Here is a 26,982-nt window from a genome sequence, read left to right as displayed (position 1 = left end):
ATTAAAACGATGAATCATAAATGAAAGCTAATATTTTTTTCTCCATTGCTCTATATTATAGCCAAAACTTGAAAATAAACCTTATATTACAAATTCAAAAGATTTGCTGTCAAATAAAAGTTCAATTTTGATTAATTCTTGGATTTAACTTTTATTTTCCTTATATAATATTTAATAAATAATCGGGTTGTGTGATTTTTTTTTTGTAGTGCAATATAATTAAATGGATTATTTGACTTTTATAAAAAAATAAACATTAGAGGCAAGAAGATTAACCCACAATTTAAATTTGTTTCATGTCTAATATATTCTATTAGTATTTATGTATAAGGTGTATTTAATCTAATCGACTTATTCATATTTATTTTCTGAATTTTCCCTGCCTCTCCTCTAAAATATTCTTTAATTCATACGATTAGTCAAATAATTGACTAATGCGCCTAAACTACTGCAATGAACATGCTTAAAATCCTTTTGTGTTTTATAGTTGAAGTAACAATAAATAAATGTAGATTTTATCTTACTAAGAAATGGCAATATCAGTTTTAAGTATGCTAACATATATAACATATTTTTTTTAACAGACAAATCACAAATTTAAGAAATATTATAAGTTCCTCTTTTAATGGGTTAAAAAAGCACACTCCTCAGTATAATAGTATTTGTTATTCCCCATGGACCGCATTTAAAGTTGTTAAGAATGTTAGGGAAGAAAAATAACATAATAAAGCTTGTTTATGTAATTCGTGCATGGAATCAAATCGGACTCAATTGATAATATGCAAAAAGCTAATGAAAATTATAATACAAGTAATAATAAGCTAGAATCTAAATCCAATTTGCTATAATAAACATGTCATCATCGAGTATGTATAAAATACATCAAATTTAGTTTGTTGCTCTATTCATCGAAGTTGAAAAAAAGGTGAAGTCGATTATGATTATGAAGTATTAATAGAAACAGCTATAGCTAAATTTTATAAGCACTCAACCTAACGAAATGACAAATATTGTATTCACTTTGCTTAGTTACATTAACAAATGTCTGCTACAAATGATTTAATTATTAAGATTTTTTTATTTTAAATTGTTCGACTGACATCCCTTTTAGTCTTTCTCTAATGTAAAAATAAAAATGTTTTTGAGCGGTGTTTCTTATTAAAATTTTAAGTAATATTTATCAAATGACGTTTTTTCATTTTTAAAATAACCCTTTTTCAAAAAAAAAAAAAAAAAAAAACAAGCAATAGGAAAAATAATAAAAATTCTCGACTGACATCCTATTTTTTGTTCTCCGATAATCCATAAGGTGAAGACACCCCGTGGCAATGGCCCTGATTTAAAGTAGTATAATTATTATTCTATTAAATTATTTATCTTACATTACCACAAATATTGGAATATTATTATGTTTTTCAATATATTAATGTACTTCTAACAATTCAATGGATTGGAATATTTTTTTTCAGGATTTTCCTTTTTTTCCATAAAAAAAGATTCCACAAATACACTCTATCAAATAAATAAATATATTGATTGATCATGAAAAACACTTAAGTATATCAGTTAAATATTATTTAAGAAAAATAAATTTGCCACCTCTTTTTGCCCAAAAAAACAACAACACAATCAATCATTTATGTACATAAAGATTTTGATTTACAATAAATTATTATACCTTGACAGTCCGGATTGTATAATCAGGAAGTATATCATCACTCACAAGGTTCACAGTTATATCTCCAAAGGAAGTATCATCCGATAAAGTACTCAAATCATCCTGCAAAATTTAATAGAACTTTATACATATATGTAAATAATGTTGAACGTTGCTTATTTTTTAGATTTACTGTACTTTATAACAGTGTAATTTTGAACATTATGCTTCAGGGAGAATACATTTTTTTAGTAGTCATAAAACAATTTAAAAAGTTTTTTTTGTTTATATATAAATATCCACCAAAAAAAGTTTATAACAATTCATAAAATATGAAATAATGACATAAACAAAAAATGATAAGGAATTAATCCTTGATTACACTTCATGGCTCTTTACAAAGAAAGGATCCTGTACAACAACAAGGGTATGAGTAGTATTGCATCGATTTTTACTTCAATCCCTTAAAATTGTGACCAGTAATTTTGTTGCCCACTTCTTTTTTCTTTGGTAATTTTGCCTCCATGAGATTTCCCCACATGACATATTCATCGCCTTTTCATGTCATTTTATTATGGGTTTGAATTTTAATGTTGTATCTCGATCAGACTAATTTTTTAGCTTGGAGAAGAAGAAAATAAGAAAAATTTGGGAAATAGTTTGTAAAAACAATAAAGAAGGAATAGTTGATGAGTTTTCATACTTGTAGCACAAGCTCCAAGTTTGCAACTTTTTGTGGTGAGAATCATCCGTTTGATTATAAATTCCTGTTTGTTAACTCATATGAACTTTGTACACCTATAAAGCTATAATATTGGTCGTAGTTGTAATTTTATACAAATTTTAACCAACTCTTCCATTTTGGAACAGTATTTGAACTACCAAAAAAGAATAGATCAACTTAATGTATACAATTCAAAATAAAGGAAGCCGAAGGCTGACTATAAAGTTCATTAATCAATGCTTGATATAGTAAATCATATTGATATTATTTTCCTTTTTTCTTCTTCTCCTAGCTTTATAATTAATCTGATCCAGATACAGCAGTAAAGTTAAAACTGATAATATACAAACATAAAAAGGCAGCGAATAATTCATGTGGGAAAATATTCTCGAAGCAAAATTACAAGTGTTGAAAATCTTCCTTTTAAAATTATCTAGAACCCTAAAAACTTATCTTCCACCTATGCAAATGACTAGTAGAGCTCCTTCACAACTTTTACAAGGACCAAATAAATAGATAAAAAATAAGTAATTGTAGTGTTCGGTCCTTGATGACGTGGGTAACTATCTTACCTCTTTTTTCAATGAGTTCCTATACTGACAGTTCTGAAGACCTAAAAAGTCTCAAGGATTTCTCCAAAGGACTGAGAGTACTGGTTCTATAACTGAACTGGATAGGACTGAATAAACAAGGACCAATACAACACTAGGTATGAATATCTAAGATACCTAATAATGATCCTCCTTTATGAAGAGGTTGTAAGGAAAACCACAATCTTTCTTGTTATAAGGGGACGTTGATTCCCCTGGTTTTTATGGTATTTTATTCCACCAATTTTTATGAATACAAAGACCGTTTGTACATCAACAATAAAATAATCATTCCCTCTCATACTTGGGAAGGGACTTGTATATTATAATACAATATATATATATTCCTACGTATGTATAGAGGGGGATATATATATATATGAATGTAAGGTAGGTATGGTTACATACAAAATATTCATAAAGAACACTATATATATAAATCAAATATAGGTATTACATATACCCATAACTCATGGAGTGTTGAGAAGCAATACCATTAAAATACACTCATTATTGCCTAGGATATTACTCCTTTTTTTATGAGGAAGGATGTTTGAGGGCAATGGATTGCAAGGAAGAAAAAAAAAAGACGAACGGCACTGTACCTACAAGATATACTTATTTGATTACATATTGGTATGTGGCTAACTTTACTCATATTTTTTATTTCTTTAATTTAAGCATTAATTATAGAAATATACCCTATAAAAATTACACTCCCTCCATGCACCTCATTATATGATCAGTCATAAAAAATTGTATTTTGATAGTTTTTCTTCCCTTTATTTTATGTTTCTGTATTGAAGGATAACTACATATAAAATTTGCTAGAACAAAATATATGTGTGTGTATAAAAAGTGGGAAAATGTCATAATGCAGATTTTATTGTGTTAGTATTATTATTACTAGTAGTAGAACAAGAGGGGGAAGGCCAAATAGGAAAATGACATATTATCAAATTATAACTTCAATTTTCGTTTCTTACCTTGGCTATAGGTGTCAAAAGTGTGACAATAAGTGAAACTCTTTGATCCCAAATGGAACGCCACGTGCTATCAGTTGTGAATGGGATTTCTCCCAAGAGACAAATATAATTTCTCGAAATGGCCCAACCATCCACTAGTATAGGAGACCGACTCGAACATTCCCTCCCATTTAATATATCCGGATAGGTAGATGCTGCTTTGGATGATGATGTATTTTGGCATTTTCGACTATCATGAACTGCTTCAAAGTCCTTTTGAAAGGCCATATCATGGGAAGCATGTAGACCTGTCACATGTTTCGGGAAAAGGACTACAGGGATGTCAGATTCTGGGTCACCAGTCCAACCTGGTCCACCAGAGCCTAAATATTTGCGAGGAGAAAGTGCAAGGAACTCATAATGGCTTCGATGTCTTCTGAAAAAGAATACAAAAAATTGTTACATTTCATCCTATAAATTCTTTTTTTTCTAATCCTAAGTCCCCCCTCCTTCCTAACTTTCTATTTTCTCTACACCTTTCGAACCTACTTCTTTTCTCAATATCTCCTGTTCTCATATACAGGGTGGATCCTAAATACTGTAAAAAAATATCATCACAAATAACTTTGTATTTCTATAATTAGTAACCTAAAATTTTTCATTAATACTAAGGAATATTATAGTAATAATTCTCTAAAAAAGTCAAAATGGTTCCGTTTTGTAGAAACTTCAGCCTTGAGTCTCGTAGACAAGGCATCATAGTAGGCACCTGCCATCGTCAGAGGAAAGTTCAGAATGAACCAGATTCTACAATCCATCAGATTATAATTCCTATACCATCATTGACTCTGGTTTTTGCATCCAATATATCCAACAGAGTCAATCAAACATTTTACTGACAAAATCCCAATCATTTTGTGAGGTTGAATAGAAAATCATAGAAAAAACTTTAGCATCAGTAAAACAATGTTAGGAGGTGTGTCAGACTTCAGCAAACTGAGGAATTTCTTGTATCTTTTTACATTTTTTTTCTCTTGTATATGAAAAATGACCAACAAATGTTTTAAGCAAACTTCGTTTACGATTAATCAATAATTTATTCCAAAAATTTTAACAATGAGATCTCTAAATTTCCATGAGTTGAATATGTTTATTTTCAGAAATTTTTTTACAACATTTAGGGTCCACCCTATATAAGTATTAAGTTTGTATGATAAAAGAAAAAATAGGAAGACATATAAACTTTTTTTTCTCGCTCTCCTTCATTCATCTTGATTGTCACCCATTCGTAATTATTACTTTTATATGTATCTCCCTATTTGTACATACAAATATGTATATTGACAGTTATAGGAGAAACAGTCCTTTTATAGGCTTTTGGGGCATTCAATTGCATTTAAGACTGTATTCAGATAAAAATACTCTTTTTTGAAGTAAATCAATTTATTTTTTGTATAAAGCTCTTCCCTGATTCTTATGATGTCATGTATATATTTAAGCATTATTCCAACTAATCTACTCCTGCTTATAAAACGCGTTTGATCCTTTTCTTCCAAAAAGAATATACAAAAATAAAACCCAAGGTATCATTACCTGCAAATGATGGTGATGAGTACAATGAGAATAAGACTTGCCGCGGTACAAATGATCCCAGAGAGAATTCCAGCATTATATTCAAACTGATATGGTACTTTAGAAAAAGCTTGATGAGGATCACATTCACCATAAACATAGACTCTCTTAATAGGGGATGGAGGACCTGCATATGTCTTAACAGGATCTATTTTAGAGCTCACCACAGCAATGACACTGAATTCATAAACAGATTGGGTTGTCAGATTAGAGAGAGAGGCTAAGTTGCGTTTTGTGTCATTGACCACATCGATGCGAATCTCTTCTTCGTGGCTTCCATCACGAGAGCGAAAACGGATTTGATAGTACTTGATTGGTGTGTATGCAATGTCGGGTCGAGTCCATTCTATGAGGATTTCATCTGTTCCTATAAGTTAAAAAATGAGGGAATTACTATTTCTTTAGTTTCAATAGTATAAAAATATATACATACATACCTTAAATAAATTATTACATTTCTTTTAAAGACCATGGTTCATTATAATTTATTCAATAATAATATAAACATAAATAACATGTAGTAGTACTTTTTTTTTTGAATTAATAAATTATGAATCCGTTTTTTTCACTACCTTTAAATTTATTTCTATTCACAAAAAAATAAAAAAATTACTCACATAAAGAGAATAAAATATGAAAGCTTATTCAAAACTTTTCTGTTAAATGCAAATATTTGTTTATATACCTTTGTATGTATATAACATACATACATTTTTACATTAAACATAAGCATCGATCTAGCCTTACCATAACATGTTATGTTTTGAATCCGAGGAGAAGAGGGAGGTGCAGTATCTGTGTAAACTATTAAGTCATCCGATGCAGGCCCTTCTCGTTTTTTAGTAAAAGCACGTAGAGTAAACTTGTACTTCGTTGCTGGACCTAAAAAAATATAAAAACAAACAAAATATATTTCTACATATACATTTATACAGTATAATGTGAAAAGAAATGAAAGAAGACTTGTTAACAAAACGAAACTTTTTATATTTTTGTTTGAAAAAAAAACAAAAACCAATTTACTCAAGTTGAAGAAATTAAAATGATTTTTTTTAATTAAATAAACTTTTTGACCCAGTTTAGATTCAACGAAAGGAAACAGATTTAATGTGGGAAACTAATTTATATGTATTTCGGATAAGAAAAGTTTAGAGTTGAAGTAGTTGTTTAGTTGTAATGAAAGAACATATATTGAATTGTGATGATCCAAATAGGCTCTTCATAGTAACTTAGGTATGTTTCAAAATCCCGATTTACGGTTAGAAAAAAACTTACAGAAAGCGTGCAAGGAAGTCTAGAATTGCTTTTGGGATTTTCATAGAAATGCTAAATTTTCATTACTTAAATGGGGAATTCAGTTTCATGTCATTTAAATTTAATAGAGATCAATCCTTCAACTAGTTTACAAAAAAATGTCAACCCCGTGGCTTCGTTTAATCGTATCATTTGCTGGTAAATATTTCGCTTCAAGATAGCCTTCAAAATCACAAAGGGAGTGTAATGGATCGAATAAAAGGTATAATTGACTTTAATACATTTATTTATCTAGTGTACAGTTTTCAACCAGTTTGTTGATGAAAAATATAAAAATTTTAACGCCATAAATTACTGTACAACATGAAAGTATATTTTCTTATTTTTTTTTCATTTTTTTTTCAAATGCATATATTTAAAAGTAATACTTTTGCACAATACAGTATTCTGTAATTCTTGAAAATTTCATTCCATTTTCTTTATGTTTAAGAAAGTTGTGTTCTTTTATTGAAATATCATGTTACATCACAGATTTTGATGTAAGTCATAATATAAACAGTAGGGAAAAAAAGGATGAAATTCCGATAATAAATTGGTCATAACTTCTTTAATATTGAAGTTAGAGACAAGAATGTTTTATTTACAATTATTTATTAGATAAAACAGGTTTAAAAAGAAAATATTCAATTTGAAATTTTTTGTAACATACCAATTTAATCAATCGCCTACTGTTTAAAGGTTGGAGCATAGTTTTATTTTATGTATAGAGTGAGGAGGCAGAAATGAGCGGCCAGATAAATGTTAAATTAAGTTAAAGTAACTTTTTATTTTTCAGTATTTTTTAATTAACTTTTTTGATACAGAGAGGTTTGGTAGATAACATTTAAAATACAAGATGACTTTCACTTGTCCCAATGACACAGCATCGATTCTGGTCCTTAAGCAAGTGCCAGCCTTCTTTAGATTCTTTTGAGGGTAGTTTGTCCACTCCTTATTGATGGTAGCTTTGAGGGAATCAATATTGGGGTGAAGGTCGCATTCGTCTTCCGCTTGATGTTGCTCCACAAGAAATAATCGAAGGTGTGAGTTCTGGGGAACTTGTTGAATTTTTTGCACCTCTTGAGTCTCTTATACTTAATATTTTTAGTATGGACATGCCTTGGTCATCAAACGTAAGAATTGAGACTTAAATCTTCATAGATAGCCACCCTGATGGTATTGGGGTCAAAGCTGAGATCTTTGGCTAGCCTCCTTATGCTGATCGTGTGGTCGGCATTTACCCTAGCCTTTAAGATGTTGATGGAGACCTCATCCCTCTTCTTGTTGTAGCCATAACATTCCTGGAGAGCTATCGGTACTTAAACCAACGTTTCTAGTGTGTTGGATACAACGGACTGTTTTGAGATAAGGTATGCCATTTGTTCTTACTTGAGTATAAATTAAATCGTGTACCCTTTGGTGTGTGGTCTTTTTCTTTTCAATTTTTTGTCGTAGTGAGATGTATCATATACGAAATAAAAGCTTTTTCAACGGAAAATTATTTATTGAAAAAAAAATTCTTAACCAGATGAGTCATTTGCGCACAAGATTAAAAACCGATCATATTTGACTCCTCACTCTGTACAGTGTATAAATATCTACTTAGGTACGTATGTAAATATATTCATCTACATATTATGGACTCAATGGAGGATGAAGTAGCTACAGCTACCCCATTTGATCGATGATATGTTTTCAGAAAGAAAGGGTTTTCTGTTTCCTTTCTTCCTTATATATCTTCAAGCATTAAAGTATGAGCTTATTATTATTTTTCTCTTTGTATAGTCTTATAGATATGTATATGTACCAACATATCTAGGTAAATTCTATTTTTATCCTGTAATTGCGTTCATTAAAAAAATTTATAATTCACAAATAAATATTAAATAAAGGTATGTTTTGCTAGTAACAGGGGTGATACTGGTGTTCATAATTTATATCTATTTTTAGGAGGGGTGGAGGAAGCCTTAGAGAGTACGGCCACAAACCATTTCATCAAGATTTATCCTTGTAATTTTTAATAGTGAGGTTTTATTACCCAATCAAACGACCGATGAAACAAAATTATACAAATTTTGTTGTTATCCCATGTCTCCACGTGTAAAAATCTCGGGCAACAGTTAAAAAGAACTCGCCACACGGACTGCCTACAACATCATGAAGTCCATTAAAGATAGAAATTGTGTTGAAAGGGGCAAAACAGCCAAGAAGAACCAAAACTTCTCCAACAAGAATATGACTGACTTCTGGCCTCACCAAAACTCCCTAAAATTAAAGTAAAGAGTAATGTTTGTCGCACATCTGATTCAAGTTAAGATATGCTCTAAGCTGCCATCATGACAGCGTAGGTCGCCAAGGACACGACCTTCATTTTCAAGGGCTGCCAATATTTTCGCCGACGTTTGTTATATATTGTGAAGGAGGACATATCGCATAAAAAATATAGAATTTAAATATATTACAGATTGAATTTTTCTTGTCTGTTCTTGATTCCATACAATCCAGCTTTTAGTTATATATTCATGCAACTGCAAGTTTTGGGTTCTCATCTTGTTGCCCAAAAAATATCAACGGCAAAGTTTTAGTGAACCCAACTCCATAAGCTAGTAGTTACTTACATCTTTATTGTTTGTCTATATAGTGTACATGGGAACAAGAATCTATTGCTTGATTTAAGTAGGTTATCATAGTTGAATAATTGCAGGACAAGGGTCTATAAGCTATTCTTTTTCACCTTTGGGATAAGACTACAATTTTGATATGTCGAAAAATTATTAAAAATCCCTTGTGATTTGATAAGTTATATTTGTGGATCGTCAAGACAATGGCAAGCAAAATTATTTTTTCTCAAAATTGAGTGTGAAATGTATTTGTATTCCTTGACGAAGTAATGTCAATTTTTAAACAAATTATTGTTGATAACCCTTTTATAGTGCCAAAAATAGCACTTATTAAAGTACCCAAAATTTATCGTCACTATAATAAAAAATGATACATTGATTGGTTTTATTTGAAAAAGATTATATTGGGGGCAACAAAAGTAGCTTAAATCAAATAAAGTTCTTGGGATTTGGTGTATATATATTTTTATTTTTTGAAATTCTTTATTCTTATGAAATGATGATATGTATGTCGAGAGTAACAAATGAAACCATATGGGAAATAGAATTTCAAAAAGTAAACCAAGATTCATGAAACACTTGAAGACATGAAAACAAAATGATCTTGCACGGAACATACGATTGAAGTAAAGAGAAGGATTAATTATCCATAGAAATATGCCGTAAAAATTGGGGTTCTTGTTTTATTATTATAGAGAGTAGAGTATATCCACAAAAACAAATTGTAAAAGTACTGGTCTTGTAAGAGTTACAAACTTTTTTTTTTCCGTTTGTATAAAAGGAATGTTTAAAAGAGAGTGAAATATTTATATGGATGGAAAGAGAGCTTACATTTATATAATGTGTAATTTTAAGATTTGTTAACGAATTAAAAACAAATAATCGAGAAACGAGTTCTTTGTTTTTTCTTCTTTATGTTGAAAACATAAGCTAAGTAAGTTGGGAAATTATATTATTCATAAGAAAAAAAAATTACCTAGTTAAATATTAAAGAACATTTTGAATGAATTTAGGTTTTTCTCATTTTGTCTCTTTGTTTTCGCTACTCGGGGAACAAAAAAAGTAATTAAAGGATGATTCATCACAAAAAAAAAAGCAAGAAATGCAGATTCTTTATAATAATGAAAATTACGAGCAAATTGGCAGATCACTTCGAAATTATCGTTGACCATTACCGTCGATATCAGCCTCCCGGATCATTTCGTCTACCCCTTCATCCGTGAGCTTTTCACCGAGTTTTGTCATAACATGCCTAAATTCAGCAGCAGAAATGAAACCATTTCTATCCTGATCAAAACCTTGAAAGCTTCTCGAATTTCCTCTTCACTATCTGTATCCTTCATCTTACGAGCCATCATCGTCAAGAATACAGGGAAGTAAATGGTACCGTTGCCATCAGCGACCACTTTATTGATCATATTTTCTAGATCGGGTTCGGTAGGATTCTGCCCCAGGGATTAAATAACCGTTCCGAGTTCTTTGGTGGTAATGATGCTATCATTGTCCTTATCGAGTAATGAAAAGGTCTCTTTCAATTCTGCAATTTGTTTTTCAGTCAATTGATCTTCCATTTTGATTTAAAACTGATATGCTAATGAATATAATTTCTCAAGGAAGAAGGTAATCTTTTTTTGATTTCTGGTTGAGATTGTTTTTATGTTGACACACATAATTTTATAATAAATATGTTGACCAATTTGATTTTCTTCTGAACTATTTCATTTTAGTATTGTGTTATTATTGAAGAAAAACATATTATGTACAGATTTAGTTTCAAAACTAATCCAGCCAAAAATACTATAGGTTGATTTTAAAAATTGTCCTATAAATAATTGGCTATAAATCAAAAATTACAAGTCCAATTTTATTGATATCTTTTAAAACATTTAATTTAACTATTACAAATGTTTAAAAGATATTTTTTTTCAATTTGACCTTTTTTACAGCAACCGATCTTTTCCAAATCACATTACAACTTACATATACTCCATCATCTGAAATTTGGTTCTATTCCTTAACAAGGGTTGCCATGAACACATCCTTATTTCTTGAACGATAAGCATCGACCTCCCTCTCCAAAATTTCCTCAATTGAAAAGTCTAGGAGATTTAAATCAGAGGAAGAGGCCACATAGACTTGTCCCAAAAGTGCCCCATCAGCTGGAGCTGAATACTGAGTGATGCATATTTCTTGACCGGAAATGCTGTTTCAATCTAAGGCTTGACTTATGACTTCAAAATGTCCAAATACACTTTTTGTTTAATTTTTACCCCATCAGGAATCCAGAATATAGGTGATTTGGCCTAATTTGAAGCAACAGCACCGAAGCCATGATTTACTCTGGTTTTGCAATTTGTAGGCAAATTTTTGGCTTGAATCAATGCTGTCATTTTTTTCTGTTCTGCTTACATTGTGACAAAGGGCCAGATTTTGTATGGATCTTTGTGATTTCGCCGAATTTTTTCACGGACAACCCTGACTAATATTGAAGTTCTCACAGTTTTAGTTCTTCTACTCCCTGACCTTCTATGAGACTTAATTATAATCGCTTTTTTCAGCTGGTATAAATTTTTTGAATTTACTTGAAAGTGCACCCAGCTATTAATAGAGATATAATCTGTTCCCCTTGGAATTTTTCCTTTTTTGCAAAAACTAATTTATATGTTCCATGGCAATGATGAATAATTATTGCTTTGATTACATTTATTCCCAAAAAAAAATATATTGTACAACAAAAACTTCTCAGACAGTTATTTTATCCAATAAAAGTATTTAAAATATGAAACAATTTTAAAAAGCATACCCGTAATATAAGTTTTGGTTGATGAAAATATACAATATTAAGAGTTAATTTACAAAATGGTGTTATTTTATAAACTAAAATCTCTTGAAGTTAATTATACATTTGCAGTGTTTCGATGATTTTTTGCTTCTTGTAACAAATAAAATGTATTGTACATAAAGACATAACGCTTTTTAACACTTTCTACGTTCAGTTAACTTTTTTAGTTTGTTTTTTCTTGCTACCTCGGTTCCTTCTTTTTAAATAAATTCATGTAACATGACGCACATATTTTTTTTAAGTCCATTTGCCGCATACAATCGTTTAAAGTTTTTTAGATTCATCTTTAAAGCTAAGGCAAATTAAAGTCGCAAAGAAGTGATTCAGCAAAGATTTAAGAAGATCAATTTATTCGGTATTTTTCTAAGATATTTGTTGGTATTAAATAATCGAATATCTTATTTTAAATAAAAAGCTGATAATTCTCTAAATGAGTTTTATCTTGTAGGCCAATCTTGATTTAAAATCTTAAGTTCTCATGTGCTTCCAGATTCATTTTGAATAAATGGTCATAGCTTTCATCCAATGGTAAAAGTTTATTTTAAGATCTATCAGTATTTTATTTTTCAAATTACTTTATTTCAAAGCAAACTGTAGTGACTTGAGGAACTGTAAAATGGAGATACTCCACTGTGATATCCTCATATCTACTCTAATAACACCCCATCACAAGCCACATTGTGACAAAAAAAAAAAATAAGCTACTTATAAGAGCTTAATAAAAGTGTTTATTTAAAAAATTAAGGACAGGTCTTTAAGTGTGAAGGTGTTTTTTTTTTTACTTTACAACCTATTGTCATCGATGAAGATAAAAGATAAAAAATGTATAAATTAGATTTATCTTTTAACTTGATGAAATAAACTCATTTTTATATACCATTATTTCTGTTGTTATTTGTGAACATGATTCAATGCATTGAAGTACAAATCAAAGTTATTTATAAGGTTTTGCATATTTAAAGCATATTAATCATTACATTAGAGTTTATTTTCTAGAATTTAGTTTGTTAAATAAATATTCACTTCAATACCTATAATTGATTTTTTTGCATTAATGATCTTACTTTTAAATTCCGAATAATTGAGTTGTTCTAACAGATTTAAGTAAGATTAGTCAGGATTGTCCAAGAGTATGTAATTAAAAATTTAAATAATAATATAATAATATTGGTTTTCTTACTTATATATTTATCGAAATATGTTATTTTGCAAATATTTTCCATCAGATACTTTAATTTACAGTAAAAGTAATTTCAAACAGTTTAAATTGATTTACATGTTTTAATAGAACATAAAATGCTCTCAGCGTGTCAAAAATGTGATTTTTTAAATTTTCCCAGATGCAAAAATGAGGACCAGGTGAATATATTGGCTCAAAATCTTGTAGAAACACTCTCAAATGTCTCAAAAACTAACCAACAAAAAAAAAACACATAAAAAAATGTTGCAGCTGAAAGGCGGTCAAAAAATAAAAGTTTGTGTGACCTGACAACCCATGAAATCTAAAAATAATCAAAGACAACCGAATTTTATTTTCTAAATCTCGGAATGAAAAAAATTATATTAGGTATAAAAAAAAAGTTGTGTGAGTTTTTGATTTATCATTTATTGTAACGCAAACTAAAATGAAATTATTCTTGATTTTTCTTCCTTATAAATAATTTGTAATAATTAAGTATTCATGCCGTGTTGTTTTAACTATCGATTAATCGTCTACTCTTTTGCTACCCTTCATTATAAACTTAATTTTAAAGTACATATTTATCTACAAAATCAAATGTTCGACAATAAATTGAGTATGTACTTTAATGTAATTATTAATCAGCCTGAATAATTTGAAATTCTGTTTGTCAGGTTCATATTAATCAAATCCAAAATTGGAGGAATTAATTTAAAATTAAGACAAGTCTTGGTTAGAAAAACTTTTTCGCCTTAGATATATCCCTGCTCTCAAACAACCAAAGGAGTACTTAGGAAGTGTCCAAGCTTTGTTCGTAAAAGTTATCCCAAAAATGTATGAAAAAATATTCATTGATATTACAAAAAGACTTTAAAAAAATAACTGTTGTTTTAAAAACAACAACATGGAAATAACCCAATTAATCACGGCATCACCTCACTTAAACAAAATAATTTATAGTTTATTTTGTCGTTAGCAATGATTGTTTTTATTTCTTGTATAAAGGTTTTTCGAATTGTTTTTCTCCAGGGACAGGGTGCTCCTTGTCTATTGTAAGTTATTCGTCCAATAACAGACCCATCTTTAGAATCAAAGATGATGATTAATTAATGAATACTTAATCATTGCAATTCTTGTCAAATAATTGAACCTTTTATCTATTAAAATTGATTTTTGAGGAAGCTAGATGTGTTCCGTCACTCATTGTACTGTAGAATTATAAACATAATGAACTAATGTTATTATTATAATTATTTTGTACATATTATCGTTTAGTAAATTAATTAGTACCAATTCATGCTCTTAGGGACACACATGTAAATATATAATATGTACATATATATCAATTCCCAATTGACTTTTTATATACATCCATATATAAAATTAGTTGTTACGTATTTCCCCTTTGAATAGCAACAACAACCACCACATAGAAAAGGAAAGACAAAAAATAAAGAGAAATGATAAATGGCCACACTATACACTGCAAAGTTGCTTTATTTCTTGTAATACCATTTGAATGAATGTTATTTGTGAATGAGAAATATTATAAGATGGAAGTACAACAAGTTAGTAGATTGATACAAGATCAATTGGGAAAATAGTTTTGTATTTATTTATATTAAGACCATGTTACTACAAATTTATTTTAATCTACTTTATGCCTACTTTTTTTGTTATCAAATCCTACAAGGATATTTTTGGATTATAGAAGGATTTCAGAGTTTAGTTCCATTGATTGATCTCGTTGGGTAGTATTTTCTGTAGTTATTTTATTTATTCTTGTAAGGCTATGATTTATGTACTTTTTGTCGATAGTTTTGTTGTTTTTAGATTCATAAAAGTATGTTCTTTATAAGTTGCTAAAAATCTTAGTATAATGTGCATCGTAGAGCCATTGCAATAAGTAAATAAATCAATTTTGAGATAATCTCATACTAAAAGAATTTACAATGTTGAATTGAATTCCTTTATTCTCCATCCTTTCTTTGGCCTTCTAATTAGCAAAAATAGAACATCAGCATGATTTATTATTCTTTGTAAAATGTTAATATGATGAATTATTTTTAAGATAGTTTAAAAAAATTAAATAATTTTATAGTTAAATCGGATTATAAAGAATTTTTAAAGTTTTGTGAATCATGTTTAATTTACATAAAAATATATATCTACGCATGTATAAATAAATAATTAAGAAAATTCTTAGAAAAAATATATTAACTTACTCAAGTCACGTATTTTCGTAATAAGCATGTCCTTTGGTGAGTAGCCGGCTGAAATGGTGACAGGAGAAATAGGACGACATGAGCCTGCCCGCTTTTTTTTCCGTATAGACGAACAGAGGGGATCAATGTAAACACGATATCCAAGAAGATCTGATCCAAGCGATCGCGCATTGGATGGAGGGTGCCATGTAAGTTCGATTGAACGAGCAGATATTTCGCGAATCCTAGGGCTTCTTGGTTCCAAGGGAACTAGAAAAAATATTTATTTATTTAAATATTTTATAATTACATTTAAATCAATATATATTTGTATAATTAGTATCCCTTAATTAATTCAAAGAATTAATCTTTAAATTGATTTTCTAATATTTGTAACATAAGTATGTTATTAGAAACTACATTTATAATGAAATAATGACATATTATATTCCTCTCTTTCAAAAAATATACCAAAAACCAATTAACTATGTTTTGGGACAACAAAAATTATTTGTTACTACATTAATAACCTCTATTATTCTTAGTGTCAATTTAATTCCACAAACAAATAAATCTAGATATTATAGTTCATTTAAAATGGGATTAACCGGTAAATCAACCAAATTAATACTTGGTGTTATACTGTTCTGTAATATTGATACTATTGGGGAACAATATATAGGTAATGAAATTGAAGCTCTTCAAATCTGCTTCCTCTGCAATATGAGATCTAAAAGACGGGATAAATGGAAAACGATATGAAAGTTTACAATGAGAGTATGGAAAAAATATTTGATATATTTTGTGAAAATACACATGCAAGAGTGTCTCAAGAAAGTGATTTTGGTGTCAAAATGGGGATAAATAATTTCAGTTTTTGCACTCAATGCATAATGACGTATGAGATCAATATGAGTTATCCATTCGTGGAGCTTATAATTTGACTTCTGCGAGTAACACCATCGTGAAGGCTAAGTCAATTGCCCTTATAGAATTCAAACCAGTTGATGAAATGAATAAATTCCGTTGTCTTGTACGCCATGAGGATGAGCTTGTAGCGATATGGAAAAATGGAATGATTCAAAACAAAAGTTGGAAGAAATGGGACTTAGTGTTAAAGAGGCTCAAAATAAAATTTTGGAAAAGAAAACGTAATGCTGACTTACACTTAATTAAGTCTAAAGATGGTCCAATTACAAAATCAGATAAAGTAGATGAATTCACAAATTCTAACATATCAGAAAAAGGTAAAATCGAAGGGCTTTATATAGAAATTTGATATTTTAAGGGCACTTAACATCATCTTTATTCAAACTAAAAGAAAACTACAGGACATTATCAGTTGATAAATATGCAATTAGTTTAAAAACAAATCTATCACACGTATGCTAGAAAGCTAATTTAACATATTATGATTTTGATGTAGTTATAGATAATTTATCTGAATAAATTGCATAAAATATATATATAATTTATTATTTTTGTATTGAGATTTAAATTGTATAATTATTTTTAATAAGTTTTACAAAACAACATTCCCACTTAAGAAGAATATAAAATTGGGGGAAGATGACTTTTTGTGACCTTTGACCTTAAAAATATATCTCCTCAATTTATATTATTATAAAATTTCATCTTTCTCTTCAACATATGCAAATTTCTCCCTTTTTCTATGAAAAAAAAGGAAAAAATAAGCGTTTTAAGGGTTGAAAAAGTAATTTGTGGGGTAGAGGCTTTTTTTGGACCGGTTTGAATTTTTTTTGTTGCTATAATTCCCCTAGGACATTAATTAATAAGTGGATATCATAAAGGTAAGAATAGTAAGAGTCAATTTTCAAAAATGTCATTTTACACAAATTAAATTTTCATATTTATAAAATAAATTTAATCCTTACAAAAGTATACTTATATTTTTACAAGAAAGTATAATTCAAATATGATATATCAAGTAGTTTTTTCAATAATATTATTAATAAAAACTTATTTTAAAATTGAAAATTATTTTTTTAATAATACATTTTTTATTAAAAATGTTTATTTTTATTATAATAGATTAATCAAAGTATTTCATTAATTTTAAAGAATATTGGTTGACAAAATATGTTTTATAGAAAATAAAATAAAAATCAACAATGCCTTTATTTATATAATTTACTGCAACATAAAACTGACCTGGGAAGTATATTTAATAAAATTGAGATTTCTTTATAAATCAAAAATTTAAATATTCAATTTTTAGCAAAAACCAATGAAAAAAAGAGTTTTACAACAGACTTTATTTAGTAGTCACTAAATTCATGAACAATGTTCTTATTCTAAATTGGAGAAATAATTTGTAAAAATGAATAAACTAAGAAATATTATTTGATAGTTGATTGAAAAAGATGTATTTATTTGTTATATTTTTTTGTTTTTCGTCATAGTTGTCAATAATTAGGGTTAAAAAAATGTAATAGTTGTTTTTATGAGTAAGTATAATAATAATTTTTGCCTTTTACATTCACCCCATTGGTCAATTTTATAATATTTTAAAGTAACACATATTTGTAGTAGCATAGGCCCTACCAATCAAACTAATATTAGAGTGTATATTGTTGTTCTGTCTAATATACTCCTTTTTGCTAATAAACAAAACAGTAAAAAATTAAATGCGTCATTTCCTTTTTAACTTATTTTTTCCGCTATTCCCTTTCCTTTTCAATTTTATTAATATCTTAATTTTATTGAAAGAGAAAAGTTCTAGCCAAAAAAACAAAAACAAAAAAAAACCTTCTGAATATCTGCAGTATTAATAAAGTAATTAAAACATATGCTAAACAGAATAACCCATTGCACAAATTAATTACTTTGAGCTAAAAAAAAAACAGAGGCTCATACCAGTCCCTTGCATGTTACAATTAAAATAATGTTTTGACATATTTCGCGCAAATTCACATTAAAGAAAATGTTTAGTACATTAATATAATTGAGATTTTCTTTCCTGATATTTTTTGGCAACATTTAAACAAGAAGAATAAACATGTTAACATTTGAAAATACAGGTAATTAATGGTCATTTAGTATTGTTTCTTTAGACGTACCTATATGGAAATTATGAATAAAGAAATCCTTTGATTTACTCTTAACTATACTCATTGAATAAAAAGGAATATAAAAAAAGTTTCACTGTCTTTCTTTGTAAAATATATGGTTTCATAGAGAGGGAAGCGGGAAAATATGTCTTAAGTAAGGAGATACCTCATACGGTTTTATTTATTTATCAGTTATAATTTAATTAAGGTATGAATACATTCCACATTTCTTGTCTATAAAAATTGTCCATTATTTATTAGTTTTTTATATTATTTGTGGATGTTGTATTATTGTATTTTATATTGCTAAACAATACCAATTGAAAAAGTTGCAACTAAGTTTTTTCCTCCTACTTTTCAACATGATATCTACTCTAACTCAAATCACATTTCCGTTAATCTTTTTTGCAAAAGTAATTTAATTTGAAAAGGATTTCTCTTTTGCTACCATGTCGTAAGACTTCTATTTGTTAAAATAACAATAAAGATAATCCAATCGACAAGAAAGGGCGAAATTATTATTATTTTTTTTTTTTTTTGCATTGACCTTGTTTGCAAAAAACTACCGTCAAAGTTAAAATAATAGTAATTAGTATATTAATAAAGGTGCATTATTTTAAATATGTAACTACAAAAGTTTTTGTTAGGCAAAACGCTATTTTTGTAGGTAGAAGGTAAAGTCGGACCTTGAGTGTGTAAAATCTGTGGTTCCTTTAATGGCTTGATTAGGTGGTTATAAATAATCCTTAGCTATATATGAAGTGAAATATTGTAGGATAATAAGCATAGGTTTCCATTAGTGATATATGGAGTGTTGTAAATTCTAAGCACTTTCGATGTGTCAAAAAAGGATACCGAAAAATAATATGGTAATTCTGACAATTCGAAGAATTTTATTAAGAAGACCAACTCAGTTGTTATTATATTAGCTTCAAGCCGCTAAGAGAGGAAGAAAATAAACACAAATTACAACTTTGTATCTATAAAGACCAAATACAGGAATCACCGTTTGGTCTATTGAAAAATGAACACTCAGAAATTCAATAATCAATTAAAGTTAAGTGATTGAAATTAATTAATATTTCTATTTATTAAAGCGTAAGCAATTAGTTACAGAACAAAATAAGCTTGGGCTCTCTAGCTTACTTACAAGTCAAGAAAATGACACTTGGACAGGATCGACAAATCTACAACCACTCTAGGACCACTGTACGCCGTCAGCAAGTCTAAAACGTTGGAGAGGAAGAAGGGCTCTGTCAAAAAGGCCACCTTGGACCAGAAAGAGTTGAGAAAAACAGTCCAGGCCAATCTGTTCTAGTCTATGAGGGTCCATGCAAAAGATCTTGGGGTTTCACACCAAACTGTCCAGAGAGCTATAGGAAAGTAGATGGAAAGAGTCTTGTAATAGTAACGAGGCCACTTTTGACACCAGCAATGAAAGAAACCCATCCCCTATATTACAATAATCTTTTGAGTTCTTTTGAACTCTTGTGGCCACCCTATAGCACTGATGCCACCCCTCGACTACACCTTTTTGGGTGCATTTCAAGGAGAAGGCCTGTAGTGTCCGTCATTCACACACCAAGACGCTTAAACCCACTGTCAGCTAGCACTGGTACACCATGAGAAAGGAATACATCTGCAACGGGTCCCAGGCTTTCTGTCGCCTCCTGGAAGCCATCAATGCCACTAAGAGCGGCTACTTGTATGATTAAGAGACCTCAGACACACATCTAATTATAATATTAGTCTTTTTGAAATTCTTAGTTAAATAATAAAATTTGAAGTATTTAGGTTTTAATGGACCACTCGGTACTCTGATCTCAATTCTCAAATATTCTCCCGATGTCAAACAAGTTACTTGTACATACAACTTTATGTTTTCTGTTCCATAATTAAAAAATAATTCAAACAGCTTTGAAAATAAAAACAAAAAACATTGTCCACTTCAAAGCAACTCGCAAACTAGAAAATACTTAGAATTTACAACTTTATATAAGGGGGTATTTGATGGTTACATTTGATTGTTGGATAAAATTTTATACTTATAACAAAATATATTTACACAATCAAAAAAAAAAAAATGATCAAGGTCCTAAGATTTGCATATGTAAAGCTTACCCAAACCAAATTTGGAACAATATTCGAAAACATAAAAAAAGTAAAGAATTAGAGTCCCAGTCTTCACAATATCCAATATTCACAATATTTGTAAAGATTGATATAACAAGTATTTATTCTAATTAAAGATTCAGAACTATAAATTAGTTTAGTTCAACTCAGTCCCATGTATCGAATAAAAATGCCAAAAAATAGGTGTTTCCCCTCATTGTCAACAAAAGGGACTAGTTGCTTTTAGTATTAAAAAAACCAGGAGTCTTTGAAACATAGAATAATCATGCATGCTGTACAGCTTGTTTTTCTCGAAGGAATTAGTTTAATTGACGTTGATTAATTTTTCATTTTTTTTTTCTAAATTCCCCTGTGTTGGATACAAATTTTACGTAATTATTCCAAGTCTCAAGAATTTCATGTATATAAGTATAATGAATAAACAAATAAAAAAAAATATTTGCTGGAACGTTGCTCCTTTAGCTCAAAAAATACACAAGCCATGACAAGATGATTAAAAAAATACCTTCAACTCCTGAACACGTAGTTAATTTTATATTAATATAACATTACTTATAATTATATAATAATAGATTAGTAATCTTACCGCCATCCTCTGTTCTTAGTTCAATGGATGCCTCAGGTCCAATACCGTTAAGATTTTTTGCAGCAATGGATACACGATACTCTGTATGTTTTTGCAAATTACTTAAGGTATAGTTCTGAAATATGGAAACAAACAATAAATAACATTAAATAAATTAAAAATATTACATACAATACATATGTTTATACAAACAGTTACAAACATACGTACATAATTGTTATTTATTTATCATTCCTTTGAATGATATATTGTATTAAAAAAGTTATAAAAAAAAGTTATTTATCTATAAATCAAAAGTAGAGAGTAATATTGCAATTCATCATAGCCTGCATATATTAATATATAAAACAAAAAAGTTAGTTCCTCGGTATTTGTACATTGTACATATACCTACCCATGTCGTTGACTTTATATATATGACCAAATAGAAAGCAAATATGCTAACATAAACGACCACAAACACAAGAATGATGATGTTCCTTCATTCATATTTTGAAATGGCAAATATTAGCATATATTGGAACATTTTCTTTTGTTTTGTTATTCAGTATTGAATAAAATGCATTTTGTGTTTCATTTTTTAAGAAGGCTTCAAAACATCATATCGTGTAGAAATGAATGTTTTGTGACAAACAAACCATTTTTAGGGAGGCGTACCTATTGTTTGAGTTCTTATTTGTACACGTATATATAAATATATTTTTTATAACAAGAATCCATTTGTGTATAGAGTAAACTAATTAATTATATTTAATTTTCTCCTTTTAGGATAAATTATGAAGCAGGCGCTAGAAAGCATTTACTTTTCTAACATTAATTAAGGTTGCAAAAAAGAAAGAGAATGGAATTATTGTTGTCATACTTCGGTTTTCATACAAAAAAATTGCCAAATGTAAGCTGATTCTTATAAATATGAATTGAAAGAGAAGCCTTCTGAAAATCAATGTGAATGTTCACAAAATATTTGTTACCTTCCAATGTATATATATATGTATTTTAGTAACATTTTCTACCTTTTGACAAATGGTATCAATTGTTTTTGACTAACAATTTAATAAGAATATAAATATATTGTACAATTTTTATTATTATGTAGTTAGTTAAATAAATTTAACATATTACTTAACCCACTGAGCGATAGTGGTATTAATGAAGGGAGTTGAAGACGTCTACAACAGAAAAATGTTTTAGATGTTACCGCGAAGGCCTAATAAGGAAGTGATATATTATGTGCATTTTAATGGTGATGAATCGAGCCCACATGACAAAAAAGTGGTAGTTGAGTTGATTTATATTGACACAATTTAGGACTTTATAAGTCAATGTACATAACTGTTTCATTTACACATAAGTGAAGTAAAAAAATCATTAATCATGTTCTCAATGATTTAAATGCATAAATTATGTTTTTTCTTCGTGTGTTTGTAAAGAGGGTATGAAAACAAGGAGCAAGGAAAAAAGGTATGCCATTAAGGGTAAGAAAGATCATTAATTTTCATTGCCTCTGTGTAATTTAAGTAAGCAAATAAAAAGATTTTCTGAGTGTTTTCTAAAGGATTTGGGTTAAGATATATATTGAGTAATATATTGATTTGATTATTTGTAAATTTATAGGATAGTGTATAGTCTAATAAACTTTAGTTATTCAAACATAATGGCAATGAATGTCAAAGGTCACCGAAAAGGTGAAGAACTGCCTAAATAATGTAGATTTGAGTAAACGTTCATTTGTATAAAGGAACCTCTATAGTCATCACACACACAAAATAAAAATGTTAGACTAGCATCTATCTCAGCCCCCACTAAATATTGACTTCATCTTATAACTAGTGATAATAATAGGGTGCATTTTTGAAGTTGCAAAATTGAAGAGTAAATTTTCTTTAGTTATGCTGCTGTGATTATTTTTGAAATCCTGAGGAGTAAAAATTATTTTCTTCCTTGTAGATAGAAGTTATCATTGATATATACGAAACTGGATTGAACATTTCCATGTGGTCATAAAAGACGGAGAGTAAAGGCGGATTGCCACATCTATCGTTCGTGTACACGTATTTATAGCTTTATATATTAACTTTTGTTAGTTGATTAAAGGAAGTATCTTTGGGAGCAACTTTTCTACCGATATAACATATATAGATTTATATACAAGTGTAGGTCTACACACACGATAGATGGGATAACCTGCCTTAACACTGAGTTGAGTAGTAATTGTAAGTCCTTGTTGCAGTCCAAGTAGAATTAAGGATTGACATCGGAGTCATTCTGGCCCATGTCCTTGTTCATTTCCATCTGCCCTCCTCCTCGTACCAGCTGCTTGTTGTTGATATAATAAAAACGTAATTATAGCTAAGTTGCTCTTCTTCGAAACTTTCTTCATTTTTTTAAACGCCCAAAATGCTCCAGATTAGCATTAGTGCATATAGCTAGCTCTCTTTTACTTCTCTTCAAATCCTTACTCGACTACTCCCCTGGGATGTTTGCCACCAAGAGCTTTGAAATATATATTTTAGTTCTATAACCCTTTATTTACACTTAGTAATTGTTCCATTTAGTGTTTAGTCGATTGAGTCGTTAAGGATTGACTAAAGTATATAATTTACCCAAAAAGAAAGATACAAATTATGTAGCTACTTTCCATATATTAATGTTTATCTATCTTTTTGATAATACCCAGTAGATATTAACTACTTAATTTTCATGTAAAATTTCGGCAAAACTTTTTTGCTATAGAAGCATAATTGAGCTATAATATTTTAGTAATTGTGAGATCCTACAATTTGTTACCAAATTTTTATATGTGGCAATTCGGTTCCCTCATATTTTAGAAGAAACTCATTTATAAATAAGGGATTTGTTTACAAATAACACTAAATTTGTCAATTAGATAATGAAGAACAGTTATTCCAAGTGATTTTTCTTCTTTTCGTTCATTATTTAAAAGGTTGTTGTGGTGTTAACTTCCCCCTCTAAAGTACGAATACTCTCCTATCTTTGATGTAAATTGCGTTATTGAATTTTTCATAATGAATGGCACTTAGATATCCTGATATTTATTTTGGTTGTTACAAAGTGTTTAAAACACTTAGTAGTGCACAAAACATCCCAAAAGAATAGTTTCTTTAAATTATGGTGCATTATATGTTTTTTACTTTTGTTATAACCTTGACCTTTCAAATTAAATTTGAGTTATAAATTTCAATTTGTGTAAATGTGATGGTCAATTTTGCATTTTTAAAACTTGTATGAATTTCAACAAAATCGATTTTTAAGTTTTTCCGCTTTAAAAAAATTATGTTTAGTTTAAACTTGATCTTTGAACGTGGCCCCTTAAAACTTAATGGACTCTTACTTGCTAACACATATAGGCGTACTAAAAAAGTTTTACCAAAACAAATTAGTCATTTTTTCTGTAATCATGTTTACAAACAAACTAACCGAGGTAAAAAATAACTCAAGGGTAAAGTCATAGAGGGCTTAATAAAGGATGTCAGACAATTCCTTATTTTGGTTGAAGTAAATAATGGCTACCAACTTAACCTCCTTAGATAGTGTATATGTAACACAATGGAATAGAGGGCATGTTTCTTTTCCGAACAATCACGGGAGAAATCCAAACATTTTTTATTAGAGTGGGTTTTTATAGTTAATTACCTAAGGGCTTTAATTTAATATTACAAAATATTTCAACTAATATGAACAATTAAGATAAATGCTTCGTTCAAATAATAAGATATAGTAGATAATATAGGTCTGTATATTTTTAGAGTCCTGATATTCTTAATCCCTCTAAGCCTTGGTTTAATTTATGTTGGTTTTTAACACATCACTACTTCTTTAATTCACCAATATCTTGGTTTTATCCATCTATTCATGGACTAATTAAATAAGACGTTCTCTCTTTTCAATGCAATTCTATAGAGAGCCTATTTTTATAAGTAAGTACTTTTTTTATTATTTTATGTATTTACTGAAAATACATAATATTAAATAATTTATGAACAAGCAATGAATAGCATACACAGAATAAGAGCTATTAAGTGAATCAAAGCCATTAAAGTATTGATATTAAATAAGTAAATAAACTTATTTATGCCCACATACATACATATTTACTAACTCATTTGAAAAATAATCCAAAATTAGAGGTTTACATATTTGTATATACGAAGAGCCTCCTCTTCAAGCATAACAATATTTTTTATCAGAGTTACTTTTAGAAATTGGTAATAGTAATCATTCACACACATGAAGGTACCTAAAAATTAGTAAAAAGGCTTGAACATAATTTCATAAACATATACAGAATAAAGTAGGGAAATCCAGAGCTTTTGATCTATCTAATTTAAATTAACAGGAAATTGTCATTTTCCAAGATTTATTCAAAAATATAAAAAAACTCCACATAAAATAATTGAGAATATATCACACTCATTTTGATTATGTTGGTCCCATCAACTGCCTCAATTAGGGTACTGAACCCCTCAGTGGGCCTGAAAACTTAAGCCCGATCTAAATTCTTGCATTCTTGAACGATGGAGTCGATCAGGAACTTCTTAGTATTGATGATCTATGTGTACCTGTGACTCAATGTAGCTCAAGAAAATATAATCCCTTTGATTAAGGTTGGGAAAGATCAAATGTAAAATATCCTGGGACTCCCAGTCATAGCAGTGATCTTGGAGCCAATTCTGAATCGATTTGGAGGTTCATTAACTCTGTAACCCTTCTCCTCTTGATACCTCATCATTGCTGATATCTGGATGGTTGTTGACTAAAACCAGCAGAGCAGTGCACCTGCATTCTGCTTCTGAAAATGCTGACTCCTTGATGGTGTTTTGGCTACTAAGTGAAATATTTGTGCGTATATTTCGCAACAAAAAATATTGCACCCTTTGGTCATTATATATGCCGGAAAAAATAGTAAATATTTCGCTGTTACACCTTGTATATATTAACAGGGGGTACAGATAAATTGCATCTCTTGATAACCGCAGTCACACCGCGCCGGAAGCTTTGAAAGACCCCAACAACTTCTTTCAGTTCCAGGTTTGTCATTGTACAAGACATGGATTTCTTCAATCCCTCCACAAACGAATGAGATTAGGCACATGTCTCCTGCTCGACCCTCTCATAGACATAGAAATCGCAAGGGTTCAGGTCCAGGCTGTTTGTGGACCAAAAATATCTCCTCCAAAATTGAACACATTTTGTGGCAAAGACAATTTGAACTTTGTGGCCTTGTGGGCCGAAGTACTCTCTTTTTTGAACTGTAATTTCTTCTTTAAGCTACTCTATCCAGGCAAGAAATAATCAACTCCTCAAGCACCTTCTAGTACACGTCTGCCTTCAATGTTTGGTCCTTCGTGAATAAGTGGGGGGGGTAGACGTACCTTTCACTGGAGGTTACATCTAGGATCACATTTCCCACTGGCTTCTTCGTTTTCATGATGACATGGACCTCAGGAGGATATGAAAAGATCC

The 26,982-nt window shown here is 29.4% G+C and overlaps 1 protein-coding gene across 2 annotated transcripts in view; it reads right to left on the bottom strand.

The window, feature by feature from the left end:
* Window positions 1-26,982, bottom strand: part of LOC121121923 (putative receptor-type tyrosine-protein phosphatase mosPTP-1) — a 145,217-nt gene that overhangs the window by 19,361 nt on the left and 98,874 nt on the right. Inside the window, exons 6-11 of one of the 2 annotated variants that reach the window (XM_040716915.2) lie at window positions 21,499-21,613; window positions 15,730-15,978; window positions 6,316-6,450; window positions 5,530-5,935; window positions 3,958-4,372; window positions 1,679-1,780 (exon numbers count right to left, since the gene is read on the bottom strand). In XM_040716915.2, coding sequence (XP_040572849.2) covers window positions 1,679-1,780; window positions 3,958-4,372; window positions 5,530-5,935; window positions 6,316-6,450; window positions 15,730-15,978; window positions 21,499-21,613 — 1,422 coding nt within the window. The remainder of the gene's footprint in view (window positions 1-1,678; window positions 1,781-3,957; window positions 4,373-5,529; window positions 5,936-6,315; window positions 6,451-15,729; window positions 15,979-21,498; window positions 21,614-26,982) is intronic. The other variant, XM_040716916.2, reaches the window with a different exon arrangement.

The sequence above is a fragment of the Lepeophtheirus salmonis genome, chromosome 7 (assembly GCF_016086655.4).
Source record: "Lepeophtheirus salmonis chromosome 7, UVic_Lsal_1.4, whole genome shotgun sequence".
NCBI classification, from domain to species: domain Eukaryota; kingdom Metazoa; phylum Arthropoda; class Copepoda; order Siphonostomatoida; family Caligidae; genus Lepeophtheirus; species Lepeophtheirus salmonis.
The sequence above is the reverse complement of the archived record's forward strand: the minus strand, read 5'-3'. Positions and strand labels throughout refer to the sequence as shown.